The following is a 23,033-nucleotide window of genomic DNA, read 5'->3' on the forward strand; positions in this document are numbered from 1 at the left end:
GAGAACTGATGACTGTTTTATGTTGTAATTAATTTGATACAAGAAGTGTAGAGTAAGAAATATAAACTATTAAAGGTAGTCTTACCTTTCCGGTTGTGGTATTCCATGTCCCAAGACTGAGATTCCTATTAGCGGCTCTGTGTATCTTACACGTTGGCATCATGACTTGTGGTTTGTCATGCTGTTGAGGACCATGTGCATGTGTGCGTTTGTCAGCGTGAGAGAGATATAGACTGAGCCTATATGCCTCTGTGTATTCCTATAAATCCAGCATGTGTGATTGTTTGAATGTGTGTGTATATACTGTAGCTGCTGTAGTTTATGTTAATCTACACTGCTCTGTGTTTAAACCCACACACACATGTAGTCCTCCTCTCTGTGTATACATACTGTATTTTTCAGTGTGTAATCCTCAGTATCCACAAGTCAACAGGAGAGAAATTTGCGTCACTAACACAATCAGCAGAGAGTCTTTATATAGCAAGACCAGAGTTTCCATCATTAACTGTCCTCAGGGTCCCGGGACAGAATCCACTGTGGAGCCACAAGCTCAATTGCATGCAAAGCTTCCACATGCAGAGAAGATGTGATAACAGTATTAATAAGAGTTCTGATAGAAATACTTGTCATAACATCATTTTTAAATGTAATTATTTTGGCCTTGAACAAACACTTTACTTTAACCTCCCCAATTTAGCCTTGATAATTAAACATAACATAAATGGCTTACAACACACTATAATGCAATTAATAATAATACAAGAATAAAATATATTTACTAAATTGTTTAAACAATTGTAGTTGATTTATTATCATTTTATCCATTTTATACTTCTATTCAACCATTTTTCAGAGGAAAATATTGTAACTTTTACTCAAATGAAGATTTTATGGTTAAAAAAAAAGCAGAAAAAAAAGCGTTATAGTGTGTTATAAAGCATTTATTTGCTGGGTCATTGTATTACTTGAGTGATAAGAGAACCATCATCCTCACAAGGAGGCAAGGAAAAAACCCTATAAAATCTTTAACAGTACAAGAAATAAAAGAAGCATTAAGGATCTCACATAAAGGGGCAGCTTGAAAGGCTGATAGCTGCTTAATGGGAAGTACGATGAAAAAAGAAATGAGCAAATCGCCAAGCTGATACGTGGCTATTCCCTGAACACACAAATATGAAAATGTGAGAGGAGGAAAGGCCAATTTTGTCTGTAGATGCCACGTTATACTTTGAGCACAGAATTTGACAAGGTCTAGAGGGATATTCTGAAGTATATAGACTTGAACTCTTTACACACACACACACACACGCACACGCACACACACACACACACACACACACACACACACACACACACACACACACACACACACACACACACACACACACACACCTGCTATTTAATTCGTTTAATGTTACCTGCAGTGGGAATGGAATCTCTTGTGCTGTCTCTCTAGAGATTCCATTCCCAAGGCTTAGCCTTCAATGCTGAGACCTTATATACAACTCGCATGCATGAACGCGAAAACACACACCCACGTGCACACACACACACACTATACACAAATGGATGTGAGTATCTATATCTCTAGGCTAGCAACCAACTGGATATAGCAGCAACCTGGGTTGAATAGGAAGGGCAGAGACAGAGGAGAAAGGAAAAAGGAGGAAGATTGTAGGGGCCATGCTGGTTGCAAAATATAACCACGTAAGGGTTGCCTAAAATTAGTAACAAGCACTTTTGGTTCTGTAAAACTGAAGTGCACCATTTAAATTGCACATGAAATATGAAGAGGACAGGAGGTTCGTTCAGGGACAAAGGATGGGAGGGTAGTGAAGAGGGAGAATAGACTGGAAATAGACGAGGAACACATGTTGAATACAGACCAAAAAAGAAAACAAAACATTATTTTCATATTTATTCATGTGAAATCCACACCATTTATATAGTAATCTGTTTAATATTAGATGTGCTTCCATTCTAAAAATATCAAGAAAATAAAAACCCTGAAAGCATAAAAGGGATGTTTTGTGAATATTTGCTAATCAGAATCATTGAAGATGAAATTACTCATACTGCAGCACTTCATTGCATTCACTTCATTATACATTAATTGGCACCATACAAGCAGGTCTAGATTTAGTCAAATGTGGTAGGATGTTGATTTGTAAAGAGCAATGACTCACAAGAATCAACAGGAACTGTAATCAAAATATCCAAGGCCGTGCTTAACCTGTGTGAATCAGAGGCTGAATGGCTATTAAACCAAAATATGTATACACATTAAAATATTATTTTGCATAAATAATGTTTAAATTTAAGGTATTCAACACATGTTTAGCCCAGAGTGACAATGAAGGTCCTGAACACCTCCCTGTAGGCGTTTCGAAGGAGAACATATGGGAAGCAGCTCTCCAGCATGTCTTGGCTCAAGAACGGAGACTCCTCCACAATCTAGATGAATCAGTGTTAAAGTGGTATAGGTGTTATTTAAAAAAAAAAAAAATTAAAAAAAATTATGATTAACAAATCCAATTAAAAGATCATTCATGTTTTGTTTAATTTTGTATAGGTCATTTCTTTAAAAAGAGGGACAATGTAGTTTTAGACGGGTTACTCAAATAGAAAAAATTAGTGCACCTTATAAGAATACTCAAAATAAACTTCAGTTCCTGTGTTCAGTGTAGTAAAGGATCGTGTCTTCTGTGAGGTTCATTGGTGATTTTGAGATCATTTTAACACAGAAACACAGAAGAATAAACTTTGCAATGTTTTGGCCACTTGAACATTGAAAACTCCATCTTTTAATTTCCCCTCTTGTTAAGGAAAAAACCCTCTCCATCCATTTGAAATTTCAGAAGCACTTTAAAAAGCCGCATAATTACTATAAAGCATTTATATACTGTCAGTAATGAAGTCATTGTTAATTGTTCATTTCTTAGTGCAACAGAGATAAGCAGTAAGCCATAATATAAAACACTTATGGGTTATTATAAAGAGAAAAAGCTCATTTAATTAAGGGTCATGGGATTTTCCATTAGTCTTTTAATTTGAAAGTGAATGAATCTCTTCAAACTGGCCAACCTACCATGTGTAGGAGCAAGTAGATGGACTCTCGGTTTTTGCTCTCCACTCTGTCCACGTTTTGTCCCAGTTGAAGCAGAGTGGAGGAGGCCAGCTGTGGAAATGGCGGGAAGTTAGAAAGAGACAAATCAAACACCTGGAACATTTTTACACTGCTGGTATTTAGCTTGACTGGGAAAAAAAACTCTCCAACTATTAGCGCTGCAGTCTACATCTATATGTACTGTTCAACTGAGTGATTTTACCTCCTGAGACTTAAACATATTTGAAGAGGCCCTGAAGAGCTATATCTAGCTTTTTTTTTAAAAATTTATTTATTTATTTTTAAAAGAGGCATATTTAAGTTGTGTATTGTAAAAAAAAAAATGCCCCTTCCTCCATAACAATCAACATTGACTTACCTGTTTTTTTGTGAGCGTCCGCTCTATAGCAAAATGTTTGTCACTCACCAGCAGAAACTCTTTGAGCTGCTGTTCTATGTTCTTGTTCTGAACGGTGAACATGGCAGCAGCAAGCTGGTTGATAGCTTTAGCCAAACAGTGAATGTTGTTGTTGTGGCCTAAGAAAATAAAAATACAAAAACCATCACCAAAACACAGAATAGCATATCCTGTACTTTAGCCATAGAGAGAATGTTTTTGTGGCCCAGTGATTAGAGAAATTGACTTAATGATCCGTAACACTTAAAAGGAAGCATGCTGAGCATACTTCCTCCGGCTCACAGGGTAAATTCATTTTAAATATGTCAATGGAAAATAGAGGCAAAGAAAATAAACAGTGACAAATGCCATGCAATGCTTTGATAGAAATCTCTGCTGCTTGCTGCTCTTAATGTTTCAGTCTAGGCTCGGAGCCAAGCAGTAAGGGTCAGCAGGGCCATATGCCAAGAGTAAGTGTATCGATGCACGTCAGCCGGAGTTATCTGTAAACAAAAGTCTCTCAACAAAAACGTGTTTCTCATTAACCAGCAAGCTTTGCTTCGAACCATGTCAGACTGGAAAGTATGAAACACAGAGATGCTAATAAGCCTCATGTTTCAGGGTGGAGTTTGTTTTTTTTATACACTATCAGCAGCTGGTAAATAAGGTCTGGGGGAACATGCGATTAGTATTTGGTAGATGGCTGCCTGGTCACTAATTACTGTCAAACTGTTTGCAGCAGCTGAAGTGGACAAATAAATATCTACCTCCATGCTCCCGGTTATAGAAGCAGTTGGGGTCCAGGGCCAAGGTGGGCAGGGACACGGCGATGTAGACAAGCAACAAACGGGACAGCTTGTACTCCTCATCAATGGATGTGTTATCTGCAAGTTTGTAATTAAAGGAAAAATAGAAATAAAAGGACACTCTCTCTTTCTGATTAGTAAGCCATTAGAGCACAGCATGCTGTGTACTGAAGTGTCACTAATAGTTTTAGTGTTACCTGTCTTCATGCTGCCAATAGCTGCAACAAGGGCAGGATCGATATTACATGTCAGCCCTGCAGCAGAGGCCAGCTCAAAAACACTCAGAGTATCCTGTGCAGCAAAAAGCATCAAGAAAAGTGTAGTCAAAAAAGGCAGTTCAACACTTCAGCACCAATGAGGGGAAAAATGTTGACAGCATTTAACCCCCTTTACATGCAGATTCATTCATCTTTTTTTTTCCCCTTAAGATGTACAACACAAGTTTTTAATGACAGACCCACTATCACATGGTAAACACAAAGCCAGCAGGAGAGTAATCTGTGACCGTTTCAAACAGCATAAACTAAAGTGACACCCAGCATATTCTTTAAGGAGTGATACTAAATCACTGGTGGGTGTTTTTGTCTTGACAGCTTTTGATCTTGCCCTATTTATAATTGCATGCATTGTTGGCCTGTCTGGGCAGAACATTTCCCCTAATGTGGTTCAGAGAGCAGAGCTGCAGCAGCGCTTAGAGTTTCTCTCACGGCGGCATGAGGGGGCTGCTGACGTCTTTGGGGTTATCCTGGTCTGGGCTGTGGCACGGCTGTCATGCCTCACTCAGAGGCCAGACGTAAGTAAAGGGAGGGAGAGTTCATGAGTCACAGTCAAACAGATTGCTCCAGAGGGAGATAAGGAATTTAATTTGGTTGGTACTAAAGAACAGCAGCTCTCCAGCTCAGATCTACTGTTGCATTAGTCTGCCACACATATACATGCTATATTCTGCATTCATAACTTCTTATGGCTATCAGTCACTTCCCCCATGAGACATTGCAAAGATTAATATACATTTGGATATAATAATAATATTATACATTTTCCCACAATAAGGTGACTCAGTGAAAACAAACGGTTGATAAGCTATGACATGATGATTCATGCACAGTGAAAATGGGACTCAGTGGGATATAAACATATGGATGCATTTCTACAGTGTAGCTTCGTTGAAGAGGAATAAGAGCTGTGTTTTACCTGGATATCAGCTTCAGGGGAGACGGAGTCTCGCAGGGACTCGATGGGCCCCATCAGGTACGGACAATGCTTATGTAGCATCTGTTTTACATGATTAGATGACACAATATTACATACTTAAAGAATTTAAAAAAAATCCTACTAGATACATTTTTGAAAAGCAGATGAAGATTTTTTTTTATAAAAGATGTTTTGGTATTTCTTTATACATATCGTTAATATATTGATATCAATAGGCAAAGACCATGACCGGTAGATAAACAAAAAACTCTCACTAAAAGATACCCTGAATTCTCTACTTTCTTTTAAAAAAAAAACACATTTCATATTTACACTATATTATATGCATTTTTATCATATCATGTTTTATATTATCTTAAAATTTTGTTGGACATTACATCTTTCAGACAGTCCTGTGCCATTGATCTAAAGGACAGGATCACCCCGATGATGGTCATCCTCTTCAGCACGTTCTCTCCCCCTGGAAGTACACATGAAACACATCTACCATGGAGCTGGTTTAAAATACACAACATTTCTTTCTGTTATCTGGCTTTTACTGTACCAAACAAACATGATTAACCAAAGCAGCCTCACAAAGATGGTTAGCAACTCTACAAGTCAACCCAGAGTTTTTTTTGGGAGGGTATGGGGGCATCTGGCCAATTGCAAACATGGGCAACATGGTAACAGAATTATCTACTGCTTTTAAAAAAATAGATTTATTAGCACATGATTGTTGTCTTTGATACTCGTTTCTGCCACTCTGTCAAATTATCTACTCAACTCAATTTCTTCCAAATTATCATCTGATTCATTCAAGTTTAACACATTCATCCACATTTGTTTTTAAAGACTAGTTAAATGGATGAGAATCAGTACAACATTTTTTTTTTTTTTTTTTTATCATGGTCTCTGCTTAGAGTAGTTTAACTGCAGTGCTCCTCCTTCACTTCTTGATATCCCTCTTCCTTTAATCTCCTGCATGTTTCTTCTTGTCACCTCGTTCTTTGCATCAGATCCCCTCCTGTCTCTCTTTTCCTACAACTCCTTTCAACCCCTTGCCTCTTCCTTCACATCTCCTCCTCTCATCTTCCTCGCCCCACTTCTCACCTGTCAGCCTCTTTTTAAGACTGGCCATTTCTTCGGGCTTGTCAAAGTTGCTCTTCATCTGCACCAGGATGTCCATGTGGTCGATCACCATTTTCTAAAAGAAGAAAAGGAATTGAATTAAGTGATAAAAGTCACAAGATATCATAGGGAGAGGTCATAGCTGTGACAGGTCTGTCTGGCAGTACATTCTGCAACTTCTGGCTTCAATCACAGGTGTCAACGTGGGGAGTCTGACACAGTACAGCAGCATTAACTGGTCTCAGGATCTATTGCTTTAAAGGAGATATACAAGTTTGAAAGGATAACAGGTAGCTGATGCACAAAAATGCTTTTAGATGGACACTTTTCCCCACAATACAAGGAACTGCGCAAGTTAATTTGAATGTATTATATTTACTAGAATGTATATTGAAGGAAACATGTAAATACTTTTACTATGCTCACAGATTTGAATGTACTTTTGTCAACAAAAGTAATATTATCTAGTCAAAACTGACTTAAAACCAGAATCTGACTTTCTGACACAGGCTGGTTTACAAATAGTGTGCCATACAAGTGTATGATTTATAAATAAATGCTTATGTTTGTGAAAATGGTTATTTAAATTTGCACTAAATAAAATAGCGCTAAAATCCAAATCAAACAGCTGAAACTAAACTGTACGTTTTGGCTGCATATCATTACTTCATTCTGCCTTTGTATTAACTGCACTCCAACTCTACACAGAAATAGTTAGCAAAACACCTAATGCAAGAGATCTAACTACAGTATATCAATTAAATGCTAGCTGGTGAAAAAGCATTGGATAGTCATAGCTGAGATTAAACTCACTTATTTACCTGGATAATACAGGCAACTCATCTTTAAAACAAATCCACTGCATCATACTGTACCTTCAGCTCGCTGACTTGAGAGGTGATGTGCCACATCAGGTTCTCACTCAGAAACTTCAGGCCATATGGCCCGAGTAGCTCCGCCAGGGCCTGTAACTCTGTTCAGGAATTGATAGCAATATTATGAGGATCACTTAATTATCAGAAGAAGATCAACAACAGCTTAAACTGAGGTTGATTACATATAGCCATGACTACAGGAATTAACAGAGGAAGGATCAAGTGAAGATGTATTTGTTTACAACGTGGTGTTTTACAGGAAACAACCACAAGGCTTGACTCTCTGTTAGTTTCACAGATGAAAGAGGACACAGATCCAATTTGATTTGTGAGTGTAGCTGAATCAGTGAGACAGAGTGAGCTGCAGCTATTAGACCTTTCACTCAGTTTGACATCTGAATGAATATGGATGGAGTAGGACACGTGTGGTTAAAATTGGATGTGGTTAATGGACAGGCAAGTGAGTCACTGCGAGGCAGGCAGATACCTCACTGAGCAGTAAATATAGACAATAAGGGTAACACTAAAGTGAAGAGGTCTTTCTTATGAATGCAAGCATATTGCTCATGTTTGCTTGAGTATCCATGTGGCGAGTGGAGTGGACGTAGCCTGAATGCAGCCATAAGGTAGTGTGGAGGTGGAACAGAAGGCTATGTGGAGGAGAATAGTTATAATACAGGGAAGGAAGAATGGGGGAATATTTTAGGCACTACTGAAGGTTACATCATCTAGGCAGTGTCAAAATAAACTGCATGATACATGTTGTCAAAAGAAAACACCGCACACCATTACAATGACAAGCTCCATATTGTCTTGAGCAATCCTTCTGCATGTGGTGTCACAGGAGGGAACTGGAGCTACAAGTGGTGCTTTTCTTTTTTTTTTAAAGAGTGAGTCATCTCCTGGACCTGTGGGATCGTGATCATTAAACCGCCTAACACAGGATAAATGTTTGAAACTGATGAGTGTAAAAACATGGGCCTGCAAGAAGTAAAGAAGAAGAAAAAAAATCTCTCCCACTGATGTAGGCTATTTTTACACCTGTCATGCAAACATTTTCATAGAAGAAAATGTATAACAATTATTGTAATTGTTATACAATTATTATATAATTATAACAAGGCTGCTCTCAGATTGCACACACATTAATTTGCTGTTGTAGCTTAAATAAGTGAACTAAGTGTGCAACATGGACAAACTCATCATAAAACCTCTCAAAAGTTGGAGTTGTTGCTATGGATACTCAAGGCGATATGTAACTAAGAAATGTCATCTTAATCCTTTCATTTACACATCATTACTGCATGTGTTGCTTTTGTATTATTTGTGTCTCTGTGGCTTATTTGTGAAAAGGGGAGTAAAAGCACAAAAATGTAGCACTTCTAACAGATCAACTTTTTATGCAGAATAAATGACAACAATAAAGTTTCAGGACAGACCTGATATGTCAGAGAACTCCTCTGCTCTGAAACTGGGATCGTTTTCATTAATCTGGCTGACAAAGCACTTCATCGTGGGACAGTGGACGATGAGGGAGTTGCTCGCCTGACGTAAAAGACCCTCCAGCAACCTGAGTTGAAGCACACAAAATTATAAAACAAGACAAGAATCTTCTTAGCTGTTATTAACAACAGGTTTGAATTATAGAGAGTGAGGTGAGACACAAAGAGAGGGCAAAAATATGTCAGAAAACAAGAGAAAAAGTTTTGGATGTTCTTTTGTGTAGTTCTTGTGATACATGCATTGGCAATTATTCTTCATATGGGTTTGTTGTGTATATGATGGTTATGCTATATAGGTGTCCGTAGATGAAGATATATTTAGATACAGGTGTTTTAAATGGACATTTGCATGCAGCATACAGTAGATGTACCAATATATATCACACACCAGTTTGTGTAGAGGTTTGAAATAGTCTGCGCTCCGTGGGAGTCCAGCGGCTGTGTTTGCTGCAGCAGGACACTCTTCACCAGCCGGGTGACGTCCACATTGATGAAGCTGGCGAGGCTGTGTAGATTGTCTGTATAGGCTCTTATCCCTGCCAGGAGGTCAGAGGGACGGGCTATCTCCTGGGTGGTCTGATTGTAATTGGCCATTCTCACGATGATCCTGGAGAAACATGTTTAACTAACGTCACTTGTCACTGGGCTAAAGGGGACTGAAGGTGGACAGATGGGACCTTAACATGGGTTAAACGAGCCGTGGTGACTTGGCATTGGTCTCATTAGGTCAGCACATTTACTGCTCCAGGGCTTCACTGCAAGTGTATTTATTTTTTGCTAGGGCCCTTGATTCTCTCACTTTCTCTCCTTGACTGTGTTTACAAGTTTGGCCACAGATGGACCAATCACTGAGAGCATGCTGTTACTCAAGGGCGCTAATTTTAAGGTGACAGGGGAGATAATCATCTGCTAAGACAGGGAGACTAAGCAGAACATATACACAGAGACATTAGGTTACCCTGGTATGAAACCCTAATCTAAACAGCAGTTAGCACTGAAATGACACAGAGCAAGGGAGTGACATGATGGATCTCTGCTCAGACTTTTAAGTGGGTGCAACACAGCTTGGCATGAGGGAATCAGATAGTAAAGCAGGTTTCATTACAGGGATGGAGACGAAATTTGATAAGAACAAAACTACATATAATTCCCTTGTTGCCTGAAGAACAAAAAAATGTGTGCAGATCAGTCAAGGAGTGACAATTTGGGGGAAATGCAGCTGGAAATGATGCTCTGTCAAATCCTGGTCAGAGTCAGTTGACTTTTTGCATTTCATATGTCTACAGCTTTTGTTAAGCATGGAGGTCAGCCTGCTGAACAGGACACACACAATCTGTCAATCAGTGAGTTTTAACACAGAGTGAACAGAATAAAAAAGCCAAAATGAAGGCAATATATAAATATGCAGAGCTACACTTTCACGGCATATTTAGGCACTGGCAGACGTACAAATATTTAATGGGCAGCAGGTTCCTTCCACAATGAAAGCAGGCACTCGTTTCATGAATTAGCATATTTCTGACAGTAATTGTTTTTGGTGCTGCTGAAGTGACACATGCGCTTCAGGTGCAGGTGAAGGAGAAAAATCTGCACTTATCCCCTCAGGGACACAGAATTTTTTGTACAACTTCATTATATCATGCACATTTATTTAGACAAATGTACTAATCCCCACCCATCCCCATTTAACATACTCAGAGAGGCGTGTCTCCAGATGAGAAAGGAGGAACTCTGTGGGAACGACAATGTGGTCGAAGACAACAAATTCACTGCAGAGACTGTAGGATGAGCAGAGCTCTGTCAACATCAGATGCATCTTGTCAACACTACGAGATAGAGAAAAAGAGAGACGAGGATGTAAGTCTTTAAAAAGTGAGGACAAATATTTTGACATTGACTTTAGTATTGATGTTCTATACTCAGACAAATACGGCAATGAACATGTCAGAGATGTTTGCAGATGTTCAAAACATATCTGCAAACTGAGGCAGAGGGGAGGAGAACTGAGAGGAGGGTGAGACAGAAGTGAAACTCTTCAAACTTAAATCAGGGAGTGTAGCTTTACAACAATAAAAAAAAAAAAAGCACCAAAATATATGGTGCTGCCAGCAAATGTGGTTTTATGCTGACATGTTTTGTTTCTAACTTTTACTGACTTGATTCAGCACCTGTTAACTCTGACGGGTATTATGTTCAAAACCAATTATGCCTTGTGGGCAAGTGCAATTTTCATACTGTCTTCTTATAACTTAAGGTAAGAAAAGCCAATTTAGCACTGTAACAGGGTCAGGCAGGGTGAGATAAGTAGAGAAAATGATGGTAATAATCAAGGCTGACTTGGTGACGACGGTCCGGTCTTTCCTGAGGCTCTCAGCGCCTGGCTTCTCTTTCTGGACCTCTCCTTTTTTTGGCACCGTCTTCTTTTGCTTTCTATGGCGAGCAGCGCTGATGCTCGCGGCACAGTGCTTAGGCAGCAACTAAGGGGTTATCAAGTGGGAAAATGGATGCAAAGAGGGAGAGAAGAAAGGGAAAGAAAAAGAGAGAGACAAGATTGTACAATTAAATCCAGGCAAGCTAGTATTGGATAACATCCTCAAAGACAAACATGTGAGTTATTTGTTCACATTCCTGAAACTTAGATGAAAAGTAGGCTTTTACCATATTTTCCTCAAGGCTTAGAGAAACAAGACTGCACTAATCAACTGCAGATTTTTTGAACTTTCTTATCATTTTATTCAAAATCCCAAGTCTGTTCACTTCCTCCAGCGAAATACACTGAATCCAAGCTGTGCCTTGTGTGATTATATTTGGATATGGACTCAAGACTAAATTTCTGCTGGATAATTCGGGTTTTTTTTCACTCTGAAATAGATTCAGATTTCACCTGGTCATTGAGGTTGCGCTGCTCAGCACATATCTCTAACATAACACTGCTGGTCTGCTTGGCTATCTGCTCCAAGAAGGTCACACACAGGCGTAGACTCCTCTTCTCCATTGCCTCGATCTAGACACACAAGGCACAAGGCACAAAAGACATAACATGGTAACACTCACAATACACAGGTAGGCATGAATAAATGTACAGAGAGATGAATGCCTGAGCACAAATAGTTTGTACACTATTGAAAATAGAAACTGAAAATGGTGCAAATCAGCACATATATCACTCTCACTGATCACTCATTCACTCATCATAATTAGTAATGAGAAAGGAATATCTATATAAACTGAAAAACGTTGTTAATACTGTTGTGATCCAGCATGCAATGTGGGAGTTAGAAATCAAACTTCATGCAGAGTGTAGCTGTTCTTGAGCTGATGATTCATAGCGTGGTCAGCAAATAACTGAACACTGACCTCTTCTGGGCACAGAGGATGTCCACAGTTAGTGAAGTGAGAACAGGCAGAAGGGAAGGCCATGAGGTAACACTTCATGGTCATTTCCTCACTGCTCTGGCAGAACATCTTCTCAAAGACTCGTGGGTAGAAACTGGAAAACAGAAGATAACCAGTAAAAAATGTTTGAACTTTGTCTTGTCTTGTATTGGAAGAGAAGAGAAGAGAAGAGAAGAGAAGAGAAGAGAAGAGAAGAGAAGAGAAGAGAAGAGAAGAGAAGAGAAGAGAAGAGAAGAGAAGAGAAGAGAAGAGAAGAGAAGAGAAGAGAAGAGAAGAGAAGAGAAGAGACGGACCAGAGGATGGACACTTCAGACGTCTCTTGCAGCAGTTCTTCCATGCTGTCCACCATCCTGGTGTGAAACTGGATCATGTTCATCACATTTGCCAGGTCAGGGTATTCCTTTAGTAAAAGAGGGGCCTTACTCACACTTGTGTAGGCCTAAAACAAAGGAAGAAAAAAAACTTGTAGTACCTGCCACTCACTTTGCTAAGTTCACACCCAGAACTGAACTCACATTTGAGGTGACACAATAAACGTGCATACTTGTAATCTCAGCCAGTCCAGTCGAAGCGCTCTGAGATCAAAATCCTCTTTTTTGTCCACTGCAAAGAAAAAGCCATTTATCATTATTATAATCTAATTTGTTATTTGTTTGGTTGCAGGTAAATGCAGGTAGTGCACAGTATTTCCTTGTGATTACCTTGTTTGACTGAAAGAGCAGACAGGGTTGAAACAAATGAGCTCAGCAGGACTGATTCCTCTTCTGGACACACATACATGTTCTGGAGTGCAGAGTTTGATGCTGTTAGTTCATAGAGTTAATGCAGATGTAAAATAAATGGGGAGTAATGGATGCATTCAGCATTATTGTCAGTTTTTTTTCCTGCAACTTTCTGCATTTCACATAATCCTTAAGAGAAACACACACAATTTAAAAATGCACAAACTCTCTTACGTAGTACATGCATTACATTTTTTAACAAATTGTATGTGCACACACACACACTCATTTTATCTACATGTACCTGTATGGTGTCATTGAGAACCAAGGCATCAAACTGTGCCAGGTACTGAACATGATAGCGCTGAACTACAAGAGTGTACTTTCTCATTACACCTCTTAACTTCTCCATGTGGAAGAGCAACTCAGCCATCTGACTGAGAAAAGAAAAACAGAGAAAAGAACAAATGAACACTGAATCATTACTAATTACTCCTTAGCAGGATTTAAAGGTTAAAGCCACTTTAAAAATGAATTTAAACAGTTTGAGACGTGCTGCTAAAAACTGGTGTTGATAGCTTCTTCATTGTGGAGTTGCAGGTAGGGAGAACTTCTAAAGTGACACTGCTAAGGGTTTTACAATGAAGATGAATACCAAATGAATACAAGAGCTTTTGTGATTGTTAGGCCCTTATTTACTTCACTCCTGTTGCCCTCTATATGACTGAAATTTGACTGATGGCTGCCAGACTTTGCACACTAGTATGACGTTGATACTGCAGCATCTGCAGCAGTCCATGGTTTACTTCCTATATATATATATATATATGACCTACTTGTCAATGTAGTCCTCGGGTGTCTTTATCTTTGGCATATTCTCAGAGTGTCTGACGAGCCACAGGACCTCGTCACGGGAAAATGACAGAGCCATGAAGACAAACAGGGCCTTTGGGATTTGATAGGCCCGCAGAACAGAGAAGAAAGATGCATGTTAAGGAAGATCCTCTGCTATTGGTATAAGTTGAATTACTTTGAAGTGTGAGACTGTCAGATGTCTGCTGGGTGGAGGCTGGATCAAAGACATACATTTTCATGAGTCACGTGACCAGAATTTCATTTGGAGCAATAACATGCAGTAATGAAATTATTTAAATTTCTCAAGTACCACTGTTATGCTCCTTACTATACTTCTACCTTTGGTCCGAGGAGTCCCGGTTCATCCCCCAGAACTTTAAATAATTCTTTCATTGCTCCTCTCAGAAACTGCCTCCGCTCTCTGTGCATAGCTCCGCTGGTTAAAAATAAAAACGTGAAAATGAAGACTTGCATCTCACAGTTAATTTCAAAGTAAATACAAATCAATTAAGAATGATGACACAAAAGTGGTAAAAGCATTTGTTATTTTTAATTGTCCAAGCTCACCAGTTGACTAAGACGTGCTCACGACATTCCTTGATGTCTGCAACTCGCTTGCTATACCTGTTAAAAAAGAAAAGGGAATTAATGAGATGCAGTAAGAAACTAAATTACAGTCTTATAAATCAATTACTGTCAGTACATGTCAATATGTTTCTTAACATATGTTCATCGCAGCTTTAGTCCCAATTTTCAACAGACTGAAAAGTGACTTTTTAACTTCTCTAAATTTGCTCTATTTATATTTCAACCTCTTCTCCTATTACATTATTTAGCTGAATACCCAGAATTTTTAGAGGGTGGTAGTTTTTGATAAACAAGACTGGGTCAAAACCTAGTATATGGTTTAACTGCATTTACAACCCTATTGGGCTTTTCATTTGAAATGAGGACTTTTATTTTGAACAACAACAGGAAGTTGCAGCATTCAGCCAACCAATGACATGACCTTATCACTTAGTGACTGAGTGACTGACTTACTCAGTCATTTGAGTTTATAGGGCTGGCCTGGTCCCTCTGTTGCAGTCCAGCCAAATATACTTTACCTTAATAGTTGGCATACTATAGTTATGTCAAAATTAAACTTAGCGTTATGATGAGAGTTATTTGTATTACTCGCTTAGTCATATGTTTTTAGCTTCCACCAATATGTAATCATGTAAACTATAATCTTCCCCAAAACTTGTATAAATTATTAAGTATATAAAACATCTGGCTGTTTTGCTTTTTGGAGGCTCGGTCCATGAATAAATAAAACAACCAGATGAGAAGCTTTCTACAACCCAACACTCTTTAATCCACAGCAGGGATGAGTATGATGTGTAAGATACATTTTTAAATAATTTCCTCTTTGTTGACTTTGTAAAATATGAAGGTGCATTTCCTTGCTGGATTTAAAAAAAATAATTTTTTGTATCTTTATTCATCAACCACGCTCTATTTCTGACAGTGCACAGGGTAAAGAGAGTACAGTACAGCAGTGCAGGTTTTTATACCCTTTGATGTTGTCGAAGAGGTCCTCAGAGACCTTGTGGATGTTAAGGATTTCATCTCTGGTGAGGGTGAGATAGAGGCCACTCCGCAGAGCCATCTTCCACAGCTCCTGGGAGGCCTGGTTTGTATTCAGGCTGCTGTGGCACAACAGGAAGCCGACTACAAGAAGGAAAGTTTAGCAACCATCATGACACAGTTTCACAGACTAATCGCATCTGGCAGTTTTTTTGTTTGTCGTTGTTTTTCATTTCTTAAAATAAATATGAATAACAGGCTTTTTTCCTCTCTAACGATAAAGTTAAAACTGTTTGGATGCTTTGGATTTTAACATTTACTGGTATTCAAATAAATAAAAAAATTGCACAACATAGCTGTCTGATCACATTCGGGACAATAGTCATTTATGGAGAAAATTAACTGCCAATACTTCTGAAGGTAGATTACTTTAAGTATTCACATTCTTTATTGAAATTTGGTTTTAGTTATGTGTGTTTAGAAGAAACAACTTACATACTGATTGTACTGCTATTCAAACAAAGATTATTTCTGTTGGTGTGGTTACCTTTCAGGCAGAGAAACACTTACTAATGATCCAGCGCTCCATCACCTCCATAGACAGATATTCACATGCCATCTGTGGGGGGGGCAACAAGCTTATTAACTGCCATTACGGACACATTTACTGCAGCTGGTCAAAAAAAACTCATTAACATTGTACAAGATTGCCTATCCAGGAGAGCTACAGTATGTACAGCTGTCATACCTCCCTTTTCCAAACTGCATTCTAATTTAAGCTTTAGAGGAAAGTCAGTGGTTAAACTATGTACTTATGTTTTTTTTTCTCTTAAAGAAATATTGACTGTCAATCCCAAAATGTGTTTAATAATCTTATTATATATATAGAATAGAGCTAAAGAGGCCAATCAATACTCTCTACTTTAGATAAGGGATGACGTTTTTTTCAAATGTGCTGGATATGTATAGCACATTTATCGTAATTATTTAGTTGAGAAAGGAGTAGAGAAGATAAAAGTGAATCCAGTTATTCATGAAATTGAAATGATAGCACTATGTAAGGAGAAGGAAAATGGGACACAGAGCTCCTAATTAGGCTGTATTTGACCTACAAAATAATTTGCTGTTATTGCATCTTGGCTGTGACTCCTTCTCTCTATTCTGCACCGTCCTTCTCCCTCTGTCAGAGATGAGTACATGAGGAGAGGTGATGGAAGGGTGGACTTACCGTGTTACAGTGGGCTGGTTCCAGCATGGCAGCTGGAGCACTGAGCAGGCTGAGGAGCTGGGCACTCCGCCACTGCTCTGCTGGCAGGTTTCTGCGTGGGTAGACCATCCTCAGGGAAAGCAATGCTGTTGTCACAGACTGAGAGAGGGACAGAGAAGGAAAAGACAGTGAGTGAGGAAGATAAAGAGCAAGGGGGAAAAAAGAAAGGCAATAGTACATAGATACTGAGAGATGGCAACACTTCAAATCCCAAATCCAAGCCTCATTAACTGCAGTTTGTTTTTTTAACACACTCCACGCCGGTGGAGTGTTATAGCCACTAAATACATGGCCATAACTCACTCAGGGAAACATCACTCAGTTCCAATAATGACAAGTACGATACTGTCAGACATGGTGGAATATGATAATTTCTAACAGGCTTCAAACTAAAACCTAAAAGGGGAAGTGGTTTGTGAAGCGAGTAACATGGACAGAATAGAAGTGTGTATCATCTACTATAAATGTTAATGTGTTTAAATAAATGAACACCAGAAAGGTATCAAAATGTATTGTAAGGAAGAGGTGCCAGAAGAAAGACATCCATATATTAAAAAGATTAATCAAATATTTTGCATAATTTATCAGTCCACCTTTGACTTACTATAAAGAGTATCATCATTAGTGTATGTATCTTTGTACTTAAACAGCTATTAAATGAAAAACTCTGAGCTGAATTCACCTTTGTGTGAGGGCCAAACTCCTCAGTGAGCTTCTTCCAGGGATGTTCATATTCCAAAAACATCTGGCCAAGCCGCGGATAAGAGGGGTCACTGCAGGATTTATTATAGCAATTAATCAGTGGAAGCAGAAGAAGAAGAAAAGAAGACATCATAATAGCAATGCATTACTATGCTAAAATATCTTTCTGCTACAAGGATTTGATTGAGGACACAAATTTAGGATTTCAGAAATTACTTCATTTTATACAGCTTCTCTTTGGGGTGGCTGAAATATAGCAGAGTTTAGATTGTTTCCTCTCAAGGGGCTAGCTGTGTGTGTTCAAATATGACTTGTATCCTAAGTGTAACTGTGATTTTGGAGTATGCAAATAAATATCCTGCAAAGTGGGTAGACTCAAAATGCCAAAGAATGCCTGGGCACAAAGGTTAGTGGTGATGTCTGCGGCAATTAAACTTAGGACTAATCATGAGGATCAGAAGACGAGCCATGTTGATGGATGTGGAAACTTGTAGTAGCATAAAGTAAAGGACTTAAATTAAAGGGAAATCTCCGTATTTTTCAACCTTCACCCTATTTTCCCATCACTTTCGGTAAATTGAGTACTGGGAATAGAAATGGGGGAAATGTATTGCGATGTATGGAGAGATCTTCAGCCAGCAGACTTCTGTTTTGGATTTGGGATTCTTTCCATATTGTTTTCAGATAATTTTATTAAGAATCGGAGCCTGAGGATAGCAAAAACAAGCACTTTTAATGGACTTACTGGACTTACTTTGACGAGGCGCAGTCGCCCCAAAATATGGCTGAAACATTCTCACTCTGTACTGGACAAATTTTATATAATTGTTGTCCCGATTTGTCAATTACACCCAAAATGATGTGAAACTTGGGTGCAAGTTGCAAATACCAAACTTTCCCTTTAAGTGTTCATTGTCCTTTGAAAGCTTAATTTATCAAATACAAACTTTTCTTGACTGACCACTATCTTGATCAATAGTAAATGGGCAACACATCCATCCTTCAAACTACTTTGTACTCTATATGTAACATCACTTCAGCATGGATTTAGCAGCTTGCTCACCTGCTCCCATTAGTCATCTCATGAGCACAGTTGAACATTCCCACCAGAAGCTTCTTGTCATCGATGCGAGAGAGCATTAAGATGACAGATGCGTAGGTGGTTATCAGATCCAAGTAGTTTTTGGTGAAGTCAAAGTTGACTGCCTGAAATCCAAATTTCACTTTAGTCACTTGCTCTGAAATCACTCTCCCTCTGTTACTACCACAGCTTCTCTAAGACATAGGATAGATACCACAGAGTAACAGCCGAGGGAATAATTTGATGGATAGGGTGTGAAATATTACAAGGCAAGACGTGCCACTTTAACAGTGGTAATAAAAACAACCAACAAACGGAACATGATGAGGCTAGGGTGGTGAGGAGACAAAACAACATAATGTAGCCTACATTATAAGAGCAGGCTGTAGCCTGTTTGGAGTAAACAACGTAGTAACAGAAAGCTGAGTAGGGTGACAGCTTTAGAGATTGTCGATTAAATGTTTTGTGTAACCTTTTCTTTGACTTAAAACAAATACAAGCTAAACAGTAAGTACTTACAATATCAAAGAAGCTCTGACAGGCATCAATGGCGTTCAGCAACTCATACACATGGTCCTAAAAGAAGAACAGAGCGGAATTAGATCAGAAAACAGACTTCTAAATCATGTTAGACCTCTAATGCATTTTCCAAAACACATGATCATTTTTATAGAAACCGGCAGCTCAAAATCATTAATCATTTGCATATACCTATAATATCTCAATTCAGTAATGTGCAGTCTTTCAAATACCAATAGTGTCTTGGCCTGGCTGCGATCCCATCACAGAAATATACTAATGTGAAGCGAGGTGAAAAATACCACAGCAAACCACTCTGTCCTGGATATTTGGAATGTTATCAATTATTTTCTTATATCCAAATAAACCACTCTATATGTAAATGTATCCTGGGCTCCAAAAATTATACAATAAAAGAGGAAACGGAGAACGAGCGCTCTGTTTACTGCCACCACCCTCACTATTTTTAGATTTGTCTTTTCATAATTGAAGAATCATGTACAGCATGCATTTTATTTTTCTATTTTGATTATGTTGCAATTTTTGTTAATTTTCTTTTGTTATGCTTTTAGCAACATTCAGTTTTGTATCATGTCAGCAAAGTGACTCGGAAGTTTGAAACATGAAAGTTTTGCTTTGGAAAAAGACGAGGAAGAAAGATGGAGAAAGACGAAAGAAAAAGAAGCAACAATAATCACCCTGAACTCCATGACATCCAGGAAAGAGTCGTAGTAGCTTGCCATGCCTGCCAACACCTCCGATTTCTTTCGCTGGATGTTGTTCAGATTTTGCTGTAATAATAATGAAAACAGTTCTGGTAAGGTTTGAATAAAAATAATTAAACAAATACAGATAAAATAATTAAACAAATAAAAGTGTAATCATGAAGCTTTGAGCTGTATTTTTTTTGTATTAAAGGTGCTATACAAATAAAGCTTATTATTATATTAACTGAGAGCACCTTTATGATTACAAGCAAACAAAACCATCAAAACTAAAAAGACGAGGTGAAAAAAAAGTTAAGCTTGCAAAAAGGCTGCTTCAAACGTACAATGTTTCCTCTGAAGTCAATGTTAGGGAATTTCTTGTTGATGTACTTCATGGCAGTTTCCATGGCTTTATCTGTCAGCATCGATGGCCGCAGCTTGGGGTCTGCACATAACTGGAGGAGAGGACAGGAGAGCATAAAGGCATGATGCGATTTCTTCATTTTGCACATTATACTGTAAAACTCTTCAATTTCTATGACATGTTTTCTTGTAGACATCAATTTATTTTCTATTTCGAGCAGCATCCAGCCAAAAGTTAGAAAAGCAAGCACATCGCAACAAAGCCATTGAATTCTCACACCGATTGGCAGTGTGAGAAATACTGCTTTCCCCACCTCCCTATTCTTGTGTGCAAGTTTCACAGCTTTCATTTCAGAACAACTGAAATTTGACGTGACTGACAGCACTGGCTGACTTCCTGTTTGCACTTCCTCTTTGGAGAAATAAGCTGACAGAGCTGTGCATACTGCGAAGCCGGTATACACCCAAACCAGTGCATAAACAGCACATAATTTAGTCTCATACTAACTCATTACAGCATTTTGAGTTGCATCTTCTGTAGAATTTTCTGACTTTGAGAAATTATGCTTCACTGGGTCATTACTACTGGTATGTATCCTTGTAGGCCTCCGTATATCAATGCAGTACAAATAAAGTATGTTAATACACTCAGATTTATACATTATAAATCTTTCTACCGGAGTTGTAAAAGTAGTAATCTGCACAATCAATGTATCATTCCCTTTTAAAAGTTCTAAAGAAACAGAAATTAAACATTAATGCAAAACAGTTCCAAAAAATATCAAATTTTAGTGTATTGCTAAATAATGAATTAGAATGTACTGATATGTTAATCTGAGATGTATCTTTTTTATTGTGTTATAACTATGCAGGTGCATAGTTTTGAGAAAATTATCAAAACAAGCCACATGAGAAAAAAGAGAAGTTCCCTCTGTCACTCGCACCATTCACTTCTTAAATCTTCCTGTTCTTCCTCACCTTCTTTATGTAGTTCATTCGTATCAGCACTCCATTCCCTCTCTCGTTGAGGATGGTGAGTTTTTCAGCCAGTTTCTGTTGGTAGTCCATGGCTCTGGTCACACTGCACCTCGCCCTCCGTTCGTGCCTTGGCCTCCTGGTCCTGCTCGGAAACAAGTGCACCCAGAGCCTCACCCTGTCACTATATGTCACATGGGACTCATGGGTGTAGGGGTGGAGCTATAACCAGAGCTGAGTGTGAATCACTCACATGCTGTAACTGTATGGAAAAAAAAAAAAGAAAAAAAAAAGCAGATATAAAAATGTAATTTAAAAAATAAGAAAATGTCAAAAACAAAAATTACTAAATATCCTACTATGACAGAAAATGTGCACAAGGTATTCCTTTTAGAATTCTTGTACATTTGTATTTTTAGTCATGTTTTAAGAAATGACAGTGTCTCCACTTTAATTTGGTACTGGAAAGGAAATACATATTATTTATAATACCTTGTTATGTACATTTACATAACAAGGTATTATAAATCCAAAGCCATGTTTCCTGACCGTTTCACTGCCTCCTTTGTTGACTGCAGGCTGCGCTACTTCCATTTCTTCTGTAAAAAAGACTCCTGTGAACAGGAATGGCAGAATGGTACAAATTATATTAATGGTGTTTAGGATGATTGCTTTGGATACAAAATTGTGAAGGACTATAAAATAAGAAGTCACCATAGCAAAGCAGTGCTCAAGAGTGATTTTACACCATAAAAAAAAAACAATCATTTTCAACCACAAGATGTCATCATTTACCCACTGAAGCTCTGTGGCTCAGTGACCAACTGTGAAATTAATTATGCAAGTGTTTGACAACTCCAAAACAGGTACAGTACAACGCTCATGAGCATACAATATCACAAACATTAACTTTAAGTCTACACATCCAAATAAATGACTGCAACAGAGGGGTACAGTGCAGTACAGTGCAGTACAAGATAACACGGGACATGTTTATGGTGGATACCTACCTTTCTATCGCAAACTATTCTTGTACTGACAACTATCATTGGATTACTTAAAAATCTTAAAAATGGAGAACTCTCAGGGAAGTTTGGAAGCATTCCTTTTCCTGCACCAAATGTCTTATATCTCATAATTACATAATTGTGACAAATCTCAATCAGTATCAGGAATGGAATGGAGACAACTCTTTAACTATGGGCAAAAAGTACAAATATTGGCTAAAAAAACGCTAAATAACTCACTGTATCTGTGTGCAGGTCTTCACAACTTGTCTAAAAAACTAATACAATCCTTTTTAAGATTTCTTCAACATCAAAGTAATTCAATAACAGCTGTCAGTACTGACAGTGGTACACAGTAAAGAGGAACTGTCAGTAGTGAATTTGATGAATGCCATTTTCCTTTGAGTTTTGTTGCTTTGTGTTAATTAGAAGTTTTCATTACCTGGAAAGCAGCTCTGAACAGTCAAACTATCCCCCAGTATAATTACTGAGACTAAAAGACTTTGTCACGTAAACTAGAAGGGCCCAAAGCTATTCAGCATATCCCACAAGACACCAATAACTCCTCTTGCAATTGTGTAACAAGTTCAGTAGAGTGTAAACTAAGAAGCACAGAGTAGAGCTTGGAGAGAGTAATTTTCTAATAAGAGTCACTAAAGTCAACCACAGAGAGTGCAGCAAAAACCCAAACAATGTCTGATGTTAAATGGACTCAAAGAAATAATTTGTTTATTATTTCTGTATTGGCAGAAGCTCAGAGGACAGTAGACATGTTAACAAGGCTTTCTGAGAAACCAGACTGGAGGATGTGGCTGTGGGGGGAGGAGGAGCAGGGGATGGGGCTTGGTAGATAAAGGGT

At 38.4% G+C, this 23,033-nt stretch overlaps 1 protein-coding gene across 1 annotated transcript; it reads right to left on the reverse strand.

Moving 5' to 3' along the window:
- Nucleotides 1–1,606: 1,606 nt before the first annotated feature.
- nckap1l (NCK associated protein 1 like) lies at nucleotides 1,607–21,304 on the reverse strand. The gene is made up of 31 exons (XM_069690918.1): nucleotides 21,171–21,304; nucleotides 20,174–20,284; nucleotides 19,821–19,913; nucleotides 19,123–19,179; nucleotides 18,586–18,728; nucleotides 17,503–17,593; nucleotides 16,782–16,919; nucleotides 16,124–16,172; nucleotides 15,541–15,697; nucleotides 14,552–14,608; nucleotides 14,324–14,420; nucleotides 13,966–14,075; nucleotides 13,434–13,566; nucleotides 13,109–13,190; nucleotides 12,952–13,010; nucleotides 12,701–12,846; nucleotides 12,369–12,501; nucleotides 11,896–12,015; nucleotides 11,349–11,488; nucleotides 10,706–10,837; nucleotides 9,400–9,618; nucleotides 8,949–9,079; nucleotides 7,510–7,607; nucleotides 6,617–6,710; nucleotides 5,902–5,984; nucleotides 5,504–5,584; nucleotides 4,507–4,600; nucleotides 4,271–4,387; nucleotides 3,534–3,643; nucleotides 3,089–3,178; nucleotides 1,607–2,454 (listed from the first exon to the last, which is right to left on the reverse strand). The coding sequence occupies exons 1-31, from the start codon at nucleotides 21,258–21,260 to the stop codon at nucleotides 2,338–2,340; spliced, it is 3,372 nt and encodes a 1,123-aa protein (XP_069547019.1). The 5' UTR covers nucleotides 21,261–21,304; the 3' UTR covers nucleotides 1,607–2,337.
- Between the last annotated feature and the right edge of the window lie 1,729 nt (nucleotides 21,305–23,033).

Source organism: Brachyistius frenatus, unplaced genomic scaffold (assembly GCF_029030835.1).
Source record: "Brachyistius frenatus isolate BFR_SWC_R1_liver_20210118 unplaced genomic scaffold, ASM2903083v1 Contig_10, whole genome shotgun sequence".
In the NCBI taxonomy this organism is placed as follows: Eukaryota; Metazoa; Chordata; class Actinopteri; family Embiotocidae; genus Brachyistius; species Brachyistius frenatus.